Genomic DNA, 11,883 nt, shown 5'->3' on the forward strand with positions numbered 1-11,883 from the left:
TCAAAATCGAACTTATGCATCTAGGGGCATATGTTATCATTATAATATCCACAAGTTATGCCGGCGTCCTTAAAAAACTTATGCCCCCAAAGTCATAAGTTCAATTTTGAAAAGCAACAATTAAAGACCAACCCATTTGAAGGGCAAAAATTAAAGACCAGTCCATTTGAAGGTCAAACTGTGCAATTATTTGTTGGGGTCATTTGCACGATTGCCCTTCAAAGGCATTGGTCTTTAATTTTTGCCCCTCAAATTGGTGGTCGTTATTTTGCTCTTCGCCTAATATCCCGAGGTTATGGGTTCAAACCCCGGCTCAATAAAAATAAAAATAAAATCGCAAGGTAGAGTTTGGTAGCAAAATTAGGCCTATTCGGGCAAAAGTTAGGCCTTAGGACAAAGTTTTGCAAAATTTCAACTGAATTAAATAAAAAAAAAAAAAAAAAAAAAAAAAAAAAAGGCAAAACTCTTCCTCATCAAACTCTGCGTTGTGATTTTATTTTTATTTTTTTTAATTTTTTACTGAGCGGGGGTTCGAACCTGGAATCAAGGAGTTTTTACCGAAGGGCAAAAATTAAAGACCACCAATTTGAGAGACAAAAATTAAAGATCAGTGCCTTTGAAGGGCATTCCGCACAAAAAAATGAACATATGTACATCAAATTTCTGCTTTTTTGTGCCCATAGAAGCTTCATTTCCTCCACTACACCTTGTGAAACTACATCCTTCAATTTTTCTGAAGATTTCAGAGTAACATGACTAGTTTCTGACATGCTAAGGTCATTTAAGGAAAACTCCGGGAGACAAAAAAAGGAAAAAAGAAAAGACTCACCAATACTAGTGACTACATTTTCTGGTACTAGTTATGCTTAAGAAACTGAATATCTTCCTTTTCTTGAAGGTGTACGTGTGTACTTAGCTTCTTCTAAGCTGGCAGATCCAAGGCTGTCTGATGATTCCGAGCCACTATTTTCCCCTTGTTTCCTGCCTTTGCTTGACCAGATTTTTGTAAAGATCCGTAAACTTTTCATTCTACCATTGGCAGCCTTGCCATTAACTTTATCAATTAGTCCTCCATTTGCCAATTTTAAGGCTGCCAGCTCTTCTTTCAAAGCCCTCAGTTCTTCAGCAGAGGCTGTAACCTCCGAGTCTGTTGTGGCTGACCTTGAGCTCGCATATGAAGCACCGGTGAGGTCTCTAATAGCTTTGGGCAGATCCGGAGTGCTGCTCCCGGAGGATGCATTGGCCCTGACTTGCTCAAAGAAGAGAACTTGCACGACAACGCGTGAGGGAAGTCTCTCATTTTGCACGGCATGCGTACATGCATCAACTGAGAGTTTTTTGCAATCCATCAGACTGCAAATTCTCTTTCTGTCATTCTTGCTGATCCCAGGGTGCGCCTATGTACAACATCACAAGGAGATCAACAAGTAAACTTACCAGCATTCATTAGTTAAGTAAATTTTTTAAGCACAAGTTTTGGTGAGCATTCTTTCCTAGAACTGACTTCATACACCTATTCACCAACAAAGCACCAATATTGCAGATAGAAATTAGCCCGAAGCCTGAGATATACTGCATTTTCATCAGCTTTAAGCAAACTTAACATTCAGAACTTTGACCGAGTTTTACAGTTCGGGACAGAACTGAAGAAATCAAGAAGATTAATAAAGGCAAATGGTCTTCCAAAAAGCTGAAATTGACTTTCAGATTTTCAGGTTTAACTGGTAACCATATATCAAGTTTTTGCTACCAATGTATGTGACACGGGAAATGTTAGACTATTTTACAAGTTACATGCTGAAAATATTACTTGAATGCCTTTACTGTTAAAATATGCAGTTCTTTGACTAAAAAACTGAGCAATAAGTTTAGCAAGGGGATCTTTACATGATTTCTTTTGGTCTGTAAGATCTTAAGACATGTTTGCTAGACAGCATATATTATTGTTAGCACTTTCCTAACTATGAGATGCAAGCATTTTGTCTACCCTTGGTTCATTAAACATGAACTTGAGGAAATTCTATGGGTGGAGGGGAAGGATGCTGCTGAGTATTTCCTTTTTGTAATAGAAAAGGTTACTTAGATATTTCAACAGATTCTCACCTTGAGGTAAGTATCAATTGCACGATAAAGGCTGTCATGACCAGGCCGAGGGAAATCTGTTACCATATCTGCTAGACCAACAAATATTGACAAAGGGAGATTAGGATCCTTGGCAATTTCTATAAGGTATCCATCTACTAGCTTTGCCACCATGAGCTTTGAAGCTTCTGATAAAACCCCCGGAATTTCATTACCATCTTCCAACTGAGTTTTCAAATCCTCATCACGCATCACAAAGTACTCTAGTATTTTGTGGAAGACATGGACATCATACATTGTCACTTCCCCATCTGTAGCTCGGATCAAAAGATCATTGACAGAGGCCTCCTCCAGTTGCTGCCCTATTCTCTTGACTAGTTCTGCCTTAACCGTTTCTCCAGCATCCACTGAAATGGATGCTTTTAGCAATTTCAACAAGAAACTACAAGAGACAGTACCTTTTTCAGCAGGTAATAGACATATAATTGTATCCAATATTGAGCGTGATCTGGACACGTCATTGAACTGGAAGACACCCTTGCTAAAGCCTGGGAACCTTCTCAAAGTGTAAGCTTTAATAGCTTCTCCAATCACTTCAGAGGAGACAATCCCTTTGTTCTTTATGTTGACAATAACCCGTTTATAAAGATCTATTTCAAGCTCACATAAGTCATCAACCCACCAATCATTTGGCACCACACGGCTTCTAACTCCATTGGAGTTAGGACCATTTCCATTTTCCTCTGGTATCTTTGTCCGGTTATATGTATAAGACCAATTAACCTTGCGAACATCAATAGATGTCTTGGATGCTATAGCATCAATACAGTGGCTGATCAACTTCACTTCCTCACACAGATGTAACCTAGATTTAGTGGTCTGAAGAAATATTATCGAATCTTTCCAGCTTCGGAAAATGCTACAGTGTAGGAAAACATCGACCTTGTAAATAAGATTTCCTTTCTCAACATCCTCATGCATTTTCAAGATACTCAGCAGCACACCTTGCTGCCACGACATTATAAGCATTCAGTGTAACTGTCATACCGTAACAAAACTTGACACATATTTCAAAGGACATAGGTCCTCCAGGAACGTCATGAATGTAAATTTCTTCGCCATCTCCTTCACTTGGGTTTGCAACCAGCTTTTGCAAAAAGCACTCTTGGACAGAAGAGGAAACTGCAATTTTCACCAATTACAAGCATCAGCGAATGAATATACCAAAGTGTGCTCAGTTATTTCATTTTTTTCTTCAGACAAGCAGACAGAACATCTGAAATAAAATCTTGAACAGAGGAAGGTCGCATATATATATAGTTGTCAGATAGCTGTACCTTATGCAGATAAAACTTCACATCCCCTACATTAACAATGATGTCAGAAGCCAACTCTGAAGCAACATATCTGCATTAACGGAAATTTTAGTGATGAGAACTTGTTTAAATAGAGAAGAAACACAAACATTCACCAGGCTATCATTAGTGATGAATACAGATAGATAGCTAGACTTCACAGACACGACTTAACCATATTAAGAAATCTAGAATAGACTTGAAAACTGCGGCAAATCCTGGTATTCTTGCTGAATTTCAGTAATTTAAGAGAATCAAATCCATTTCATTTGGAGAATCTGATGCTTGTTCTCCACAGTGTCCTTCTAAGTAAACTGAACGAAATGACATCATTCTTCTCTTTCAGAACTGTGTAGCATATTTTCTTTTCTTCAGTGTTCTGGTAAGACTGAGTTTTTCATACTATATAGTACTTTCTGTCAGCCCAAGTTAGAACCAACAGACATTAATACAAGATATCCATTTCACCTTATTAACCATCCTTTTGAAGAAAAAAAAATCAAGATTAATCGGATGACCAGGACGTTCTATAAGGTTTAATCCTGATGACATCATTATTTTCAATTTCCAAAACCAGATGAATTATGAAGATATATAACAGCCACTTAAGATTTAATAATTAATCTCAACCTTTTAATTTCCCGCTAATACCTCATAATGCTAAATATACCTCCCTGGCAATCATACTACTCTCCACTATACCATAGTAATGCTTATATTGGTATATAAAACTTGCTCTGTGATATTTGGGGCAGCTACATATAAGAAAAAAACAGCATTGCATTAACTAACAGTGTCTAATACTAATGATATTCCTATCAGTTGATGAGTGTTGTACTTGAGAGAACAGTTGGCATGCTTGATCCACTATACCTTTGTACTGAATTTACTGATTCTTTTTCTTCCTAGAGCAACGTGAAATGCTTCCAAATGTAATAGCCAATACAAAGGAGATACAAGATATACCTGAAGATAATGCTACTATGCCTCAAGTCTAAGTTATTAACTGAACAAGCTCTAAGAAGGTACTTCACATGGAAAAATGAAATCATCAAAAGACAGCTATGCACTTGGAAGTAGAGATTTTTAATGACTGAACAAAAGTACATTAACCCTACTGAAATTTCCCCTTTATTTCGTTTTCTGCTTTTGCTAGGTCATACAGCATAGGAATTAATCTCTAGAAAACACCCATCCATTTCTTCAGATACATATATCTATGAATTTCTTTGACATTGATCCAGAGTTTTCTTTGGCTAATAGCCCAAAAGGAACCTACTAACTCAAATCAGTTCACCAAAAGCATTTACACAACCTTCAATTAAACAAACATTGCACGATGGCCTTAGCAAGTGAACCAAACCAAATGATTGATCTAGAATGGCTATTACTGATATAACGTGATGTTGACACAAGATATAACGGGATAACAATAGACAAATAAGTTAAATTTATGGTAATAAAACATAAGTAACAGTTAACAACTGCTCTGAATAACCAGAACAAGAAGAAGTGGTGAATAAAACTTTCAAAAGTAATGAAGCACAAGATCTGACCTGACATTTTTCCCATCTGACTGAAATGTATCAGGTTTGGATCCAAGTTTCATGAACTTCATTTTGCCAACTTCTGGAAGTTTCTCACCTAGCTGCTCAACTGAATAACTGTAAAGTCAAAACACTAGCTTGTGTTCATTACCTGATATCCCCAATGACCAAAATTACCTGAATCTTGAAACCAATTTCTGAAAACAACCAATTTTCTGAACTTGAAGGAAAAGGAGAGAGAGAGAGAGAGAGAAAGAGAGAAGAAATGGTTAAGTGCAGTTTTTGTTTACTTTAAAGAAATGGGATTCACTTAAATGGGAAGGAGGCATAGTAGAAGACATTGTTTCCTTGGTTGGCAGCAAAGCCCACACACCGAGGGGTAACCAGTTAGCTTAGGAGACATAAACAACAGACTAAATTATTCTCAAAAACAAGACACAATGGCATCAATCTGACTCCATCCCACCATCTCCCTCACTATTTTCTTTTACTTTTTAAACCACCCTCTCTCTCTCTCTTCTTTGTAATTCTTTATACTAGTAAGTCTTCTCTTTTCCAGTATAACTGTATAAGCTATAGTAAGAGCTTGCATATGGACCGATGAAGGTTGTCGTGGAGTAACAAGTACTCTTCATGTTAACAAGAAGTCTCAGGTTTGAGTTTTCAGATACGGAGTAACCTTTATTACGGAGCGTTTTGCTTCCTAATGTGGGACTTCCAGGCGCAAAACCGGATTTAATCGAGCCTCAATTCAGATACTGAATATCGAGTGGAAAATCAAAAGAAGAAAAAAAAGCTTGCATATGGAACTCAATAGGTCTTTAAAAAGCTCCAAACGATCACAGGCAGGGCGGAGCTAGGTAGGGTTCGGCAGAAAATTACTATTCATACATAATTAAAATTATTTTATATATATATATATATATATATATATATATATATATATATATATATATATAGATGTTATTTCCCCTTTAGCCTCTTCGTATATTTACTTCTTTATATTTTGAATCCCTTAAGTGAAAATCTTGACTCCATCACTGTTCAAGGATAAAGAAAATCTAGAAATGTCAACAACAACAAGGTACGGTGATTCCACAAGTAAGGATCCAAAAGAATGAGGTGTACGCATACTTTACCCCTACCTAGCTACGAATGTCAAATAAATAAATATTTTTCTTGGCAAAACGAAAAAACAGTAAAACACCATCTTGGTATCAGTTAAAGGAGCCACCAAAAAGGTAGACAGAAAGGATCTATCCTTATAGTTTTACAATGCTGAGTCATACAAATAGTGGGCATTATTCAAAGGACAAGTAAAACAAGTGGTTAAAAGAATCATCTCAGAGAACAGAAATCTAGCCAGTTAAATATATGAACTACTAAAAAAGACTCATCATGCCTCGCCAGGGTATCCAAGGAACTCAAAAGACAGTGTCCCTTTATAATAAGTTGTAAAGTAATTATAAGAAAATTTACATGATATATATTATTGGTAATTTAGTAACAATATTAACTAACCTGTTATGACAAGTTAATTAACTTGTGATACTGATTACTGTGAACATATAGCAATGCGGGTAATTAAATTCGTAACACAATATGCGTAGGTTGTTTCTCATTAATTGGCCTGGGAGCTGTCCCATTATACATCTATGGTCTATTGGACCTTAATTAACTTATCAACAGAACAAACTAAAAAGGTAGTGTCATTTGAGATATAATCATTCAACTTAATGTCTAATTACAATGTTAAAGTAGTAAGTTTAAAGGAACATCAAAGACCCACGTGCACAAGTCTGTAAAGAAGAAAAAGACCCACAAAGTAGAGCTAAAGCTAACCTACCATAATAGTGTTTGCATCAAGAATGAGTTGTATCCAATTTTATGCAGTTTGAGGGAAATACAAAATTATAGTAGAAGCCCAAAAGCCATGATTTGCTGGTATGCGCTTACCTGTTGGACAACTTTTTGGTATCAGAATTTTCCTTCTCCTATTTCTTGTCAATGACTAAAGTAAAAGCAGAATTCCACTTAAATTTCTAATTTCCAAATATTGCTTTTCTTTTCCTTTCCTATTCGTATATTTTTAAAATAATAGTAGTATTTGAGATAACTTACCCGCACCTCAATTAATTTATCCCTTTACTAAGTGAAAATGATCAATTTTATCAGCCGATACACTTTGCACCCAAAAGTACTCCTGCTGTTTATCCGAATGGCTCAAATTAAAGTTGTTCAAGGTAGATGCTCAATCCCATGTGACACTAACATTTTGATGAGATTAACACCACATAGCATGCCTCCTCTGAATAGCGCACTAAGGGGTTGTTTGGTCTGAAGACAAGTTATCTTTGGGATTAGTTATGCTGAGATTAGTTATCTTGGTATTATTTCTTATTCACTGTTTGGTATGTTGTATTAAAAATAAAATGCATTGCCTAATTTCTAAGAAGAAGTTATTTGTTTACAAAAATACCCTCCACCCTATTTAGCCTAAAATTTCCCCTCTTCTTGCTATTTTATTCGTTTGAAACCCGTCAATTCTCTTTTAAATATATCTGCTGACTTCCTTCTTCTTTTATTTATTTTCCATAATATATTTTCCCTTATCTTTTTGTCAATTTAATGCCCTTTATGATCTTAAAGTTAGCATTCGTTCCCTTTATTCTTTTGGATTTATATGGGAGGCAATCTGAAATTATAAACTATAACTCTGATTACCATACTAGAGCTAAGAGAACTTTCAATAATCATGGAATTGTCGGTGCATATTCGTATTCCATAAACTTTCAGCAGTATTTTGCTCCTATCTTCTCATGTGCTAATTAATATGGCTTCAATCCAGCAACTTGTGTGGCCTCTAAAGCTGAATGTATTTTTAGCACCGTTTCTTTAGCACTTGTAGGGTAAACAATGTGAAAAGCTAGGTCGAAAAAGGGTTTTGACATCTCAGGGCTATTTTAGTCAATTTCACTATTTTATCTCAGAATAAGTTATCCCAGGATTACTATTCCACCCTCTAATGGTTATAAGTTATCCCAATACTAATTTTAATCCTGAAATAACTTATAACAAGATTTGTAACTAAACAAGGGATAAGGTGATACTAAATTTTATCCCATCACTATTTTTGCTTATCCATCATACCAAACCATCCCTATAGTAGTATATTTTAACTTGCAGAAAATTGTGTCTTATTCTTTAGATTATTATTTTCATTTATTATGAATAGCTACTAGCTTGTACAAGCATCTTTTCATTAAGTTATTGAAAAGAATTTTGTTTATCTATTTTGTTTATCTATACATCTATATGTAGAAGTTAAACCTTATAAGATATTAGGAAAAGGATATTTTCATATCTCTCCAAGTTTGAGGCTGCTGGCAATTCTCTCTTTAATTTCTTTTATCCAAAAAAAATTATGATAGCTCTAGTACTTCTACCATAATAATTATACCACACAAATAGTGTGAAGACATACATTCCAAAGGTATCGGAAAGGAATGCTAGAAGTACTAAAGTTACCATAATAACACAGAGGCAGAGCTAGATATATAGGTGAAGGAGTTCAATTGAATTTCTTTTATCGGAAAATTATACTACACATATAGCGTGAAGACGAATTCTTTTAGTTATATAAACTACTGATCTTCTTTTATTATAATGAAAATTTGTAAATAGTGGTAAAGGAGGTTTAAAAGTTATTTTAGACTTGACATCACAAATTCAAATCCGGTTTAAGATTTCTTGCATTTTTTCTAATTCCCTAGAGTAAATTTTGAGCTCAGCTGCTATCTACGGTACACATCTCATGCTGGCTGTTCCACTAAAATTACATGTTAAAAAGTCTATGCAAAAATGTGAACGTTAAGTAAAGACGTTTGCTTAGCAATGACGTGGTTAGAGGAGCTTGAATAATAGGGGACATCTACTGAATACCACAAACGTAACTATTTGTCAAAACTTATTCTATTCTCTGTGGGTTACTTTCGAGTTTTGACCCGAAAATAGTCAAACTTAGCTACAAATATTAAATTCAGATTATTCTCTTGAGGGAATATAGCACTTGCTGGACGTATTCCAGGTGGTATCTCAATAAAGAAGGGGCCGCTTATGATCAACTTTGAAGTTTGAACCTCCACATGCATATAAATCGTTAATAAGTTTAAGTAATATGTATTGTCGGCGTAAATAATTTTTACACCATCAAATCTTTATCTGCTGTAACAAGTAACATATTCTATTCTTTAAATTTTAAATTTCACATTTTAAAAAGATATACATGTAAATATCGTATAAACCTTAAACTCATTATCAAGTTAAAGTCTTACTCTTTTGCATGGAATCCTAATTTTGAGGAGAATACTCTTTACACCTCTCCATCCTCAAAAAGAGAAATGCATTTTCCCTGAATAGAGGGGACAATGGTGCAACACCAGATAAGAGGGATTCTCTTTGCCTAACCTCAAGATTCTGACTAAGCACCATTCAACACGCGCTAATTATGCATTCAGTATTCTTGACTTTAACTATATCGATCGTTGGACAATTTTCTAAAAAAGTATGTAATATGTGTAGTTATTATACTAAGAGCTCATTTAGATTGACTTATTAGTTGGTCAAACCAGCTTATAAGCTCTTTTTAACTTATTTGAGTGTTTGACAAAAATAGAAAACAGTTTAAATTAAGTTAAAAGTGTTTAAAATAAGCCAAAATCAAGAAGTTGCTCAACCCCACCTTATTTTTTATTTTTATTTTTTATTTTCTTAAAAGCTATTTTAGTTAATTAACAACTTTACCCCTTTATCCCTTATATTTTATGTTAATTCCAATACTACCCTTACTTCTAAAAACCCTTTAAGCACTTTTATCCAAACACGAATCACTTATTTATAAAATAACTTTCAAGACTTAAAGAGCATTTAAGCACTTATGCTTAAAAGCCATTTTTTCTAGCTAATCCAAACGAGGCTGTTAAGTCTTTCTCCATGACACATGAATTAGACTAATAGGAGTAGTGAATACCCCTGTTTGATTTATGTGAATCTATTAGTGTTATTTAGGGAGTGTAAGAGGTGGTTCTTTAACCAAGTTTTTTTAAATTTTTAAAATTATTTGAAATATAAATTGTCGTGACTTATAATTACTTCTTATACGAGTATATACTTTCTAAATATGTAAAATTTTATTTTTACAAACTTTAAAAATTCATGTCAAACTTTACGGTCAAAGTTATAAAGTTTTCGACCCTCAGATTCCTAAAAAGGTTCACATAAATTAAAAACGGAGGAGATAATTTAGTGATCCACTGTTTTTTTCGTAATTTAATAAGCAGAGATTGAGCTCACTCTTAGTGACGGGCGGACAATGCAATTAATTGATAAGATGAATCCCAAGTTAGGAATTAATAGCTTTCATGTTACTTTGCAGCTCACTAACGGTACTAAGAGCTAAAAAATTATAAGAAAGAGTACGATGTCACTTAATGGACTAAAACAAGAACACATGCTCACCCATTAATTTGCAGATTCTACATAGATTATCACTTTCACTAACTACAAACATAAGAAGGATCTGATTCTATAGCTAGCATAATCATAAATGCCATTTGGTGCTAAGAAAAATTCATCCAAACCCAATATTTAATTATATCAGAACCACATTAATTAATGAGATTTTACACTCTCAGTCATCGATCTGGCTCAAACTTATAGCTAATGAGCAATTTTTTTTAAGCCCTTACTCGAATTGGCCTATATTTGAAAGTTATATTATTTCCCCTATTTTTATTCTTCAATCTAGTCGTCTTTTGATTGCTAGTTGACAAGCTCAATTTGTTATTGTCCTTGAAGCTAAAATTATGGTTAGAGTGCTAAGTTTGTAAGATTTGGATGGTGAAAATAAGATTAGAAAGATAACCAATCATTAATGTTGAACAAGTTTGAAGAAGCAAGTTTGATTACAAATATGGATTTTGTGAGAAATTTAGTTTAGTATTGTTTAGATTTATTGAAAATAGTCCAAGGAGGTTATCTACAAAATCCGAAGTCATTTATCGCAGATTTGAGTGGTTTTATACAAGAATTACAATTAAAAATCGCAGAAAGAGTTTGTCTATGTAGCTACGACGTGTTATATACTTTTATATTAGATATAATATTTATATAAATATATAAATATTGTATATTGATATATAAGGTTGTTTAAACACTGCCGCAGAAAAGTGTGATTATGCGGACCTAAACTACAACATGACTATGGGGTGTAAAGTGTTGTATTGGACTGTATACCTTGAAAATCTCCCCTAATTAATGTAGTCGGGTAAAGTGGTAGATTGATTGTAGATTAAAAAAGTCTTGGCTAATCAAGTCATCACATGGATCCATTCATGATCATGTGGGAATTCAACAACTTCCGAGAGGAATAAGAGATCCATTCAACACCAAGAACATTGGTATTTTTGTTCTAGTTTTTCCTTCTCTATTCCTTTTAGTACTTAACGAAAGCAAAACCTAGAAATGTTGAAAAATAGACTTTATTAGTAAAAGTTTGAAGTTTCAGCTTTTGATCTCAGCTTTTCAAATTAGCTCTAACACTCCCACTGAATTTAAACATTTAATTGCACGGTTTTTCCTTCAAATGGACTGGTCTTTAATTTTCTTCTTTCAAAATCGAACTTATAACCAGCTGGCATAAGTTCTTTAAGAATGCGGGATATAATTTATAAGATATTGTGATGCGAAAATATAATGCCTGTGAAAAAATTATTTGTCTTGAGAGACAAAAATTAAAGACCATCACAAAAGAGGAACAAAAGTGCAAATGACCCGAAGTTAAATGTAAAAGGCCCAAAAATCTGTGTAAAAAGATCACTAAACAAGTGGCAATGCACTAA

At 34.2% G+C, this 11,883-nt stretch overlaps 1 protein-coding gene across 1 annotated transcript; it reads right to left on the reverse strand.

Moving 5' to 3' along the window:
• Window positions 1–592: 592 nt before the first annotated feature.
• On the reverse strand, window positions 593–5,828 carry LOC132050034 (BTB/POZ domain-containing protein NPY2-like). Its single transcript, XM_059441043.1, is given in 6 exon segments — window positions 593–1,397; window positions 2,104–3,063; window positions 3,065–3,240; window positions 3,243–3,264; window positions 3,420–3,489; window positions 4,994–5,828. Coding segments are annotated over 6 exon segments (1,821 nt in total). The 5' UTR covers window positions 5,056–5,828; the 3' UTR covers window positions 593–866.
• Window positions 5,829–11,883: the final 6,055 nt, after the last annotated feature.

Source organism: Lycium ferocissimum, chromosome 3 (assembly GCF_029784015.1).
Source record: "Lycium ferocissimum isolate CSIRO_LF1 chromosome 3, AGI_CSIRO_Lferr_CH_V1, whole genome shotgun sequence".
Taxonomy (NCBI): domain Eukaryota; kingdom Viridiplantae; phylum Streptophyta; class Magnoliopsida; order Solanales; family Solanaceae; genus Lycium; species Lycium ferocissimum.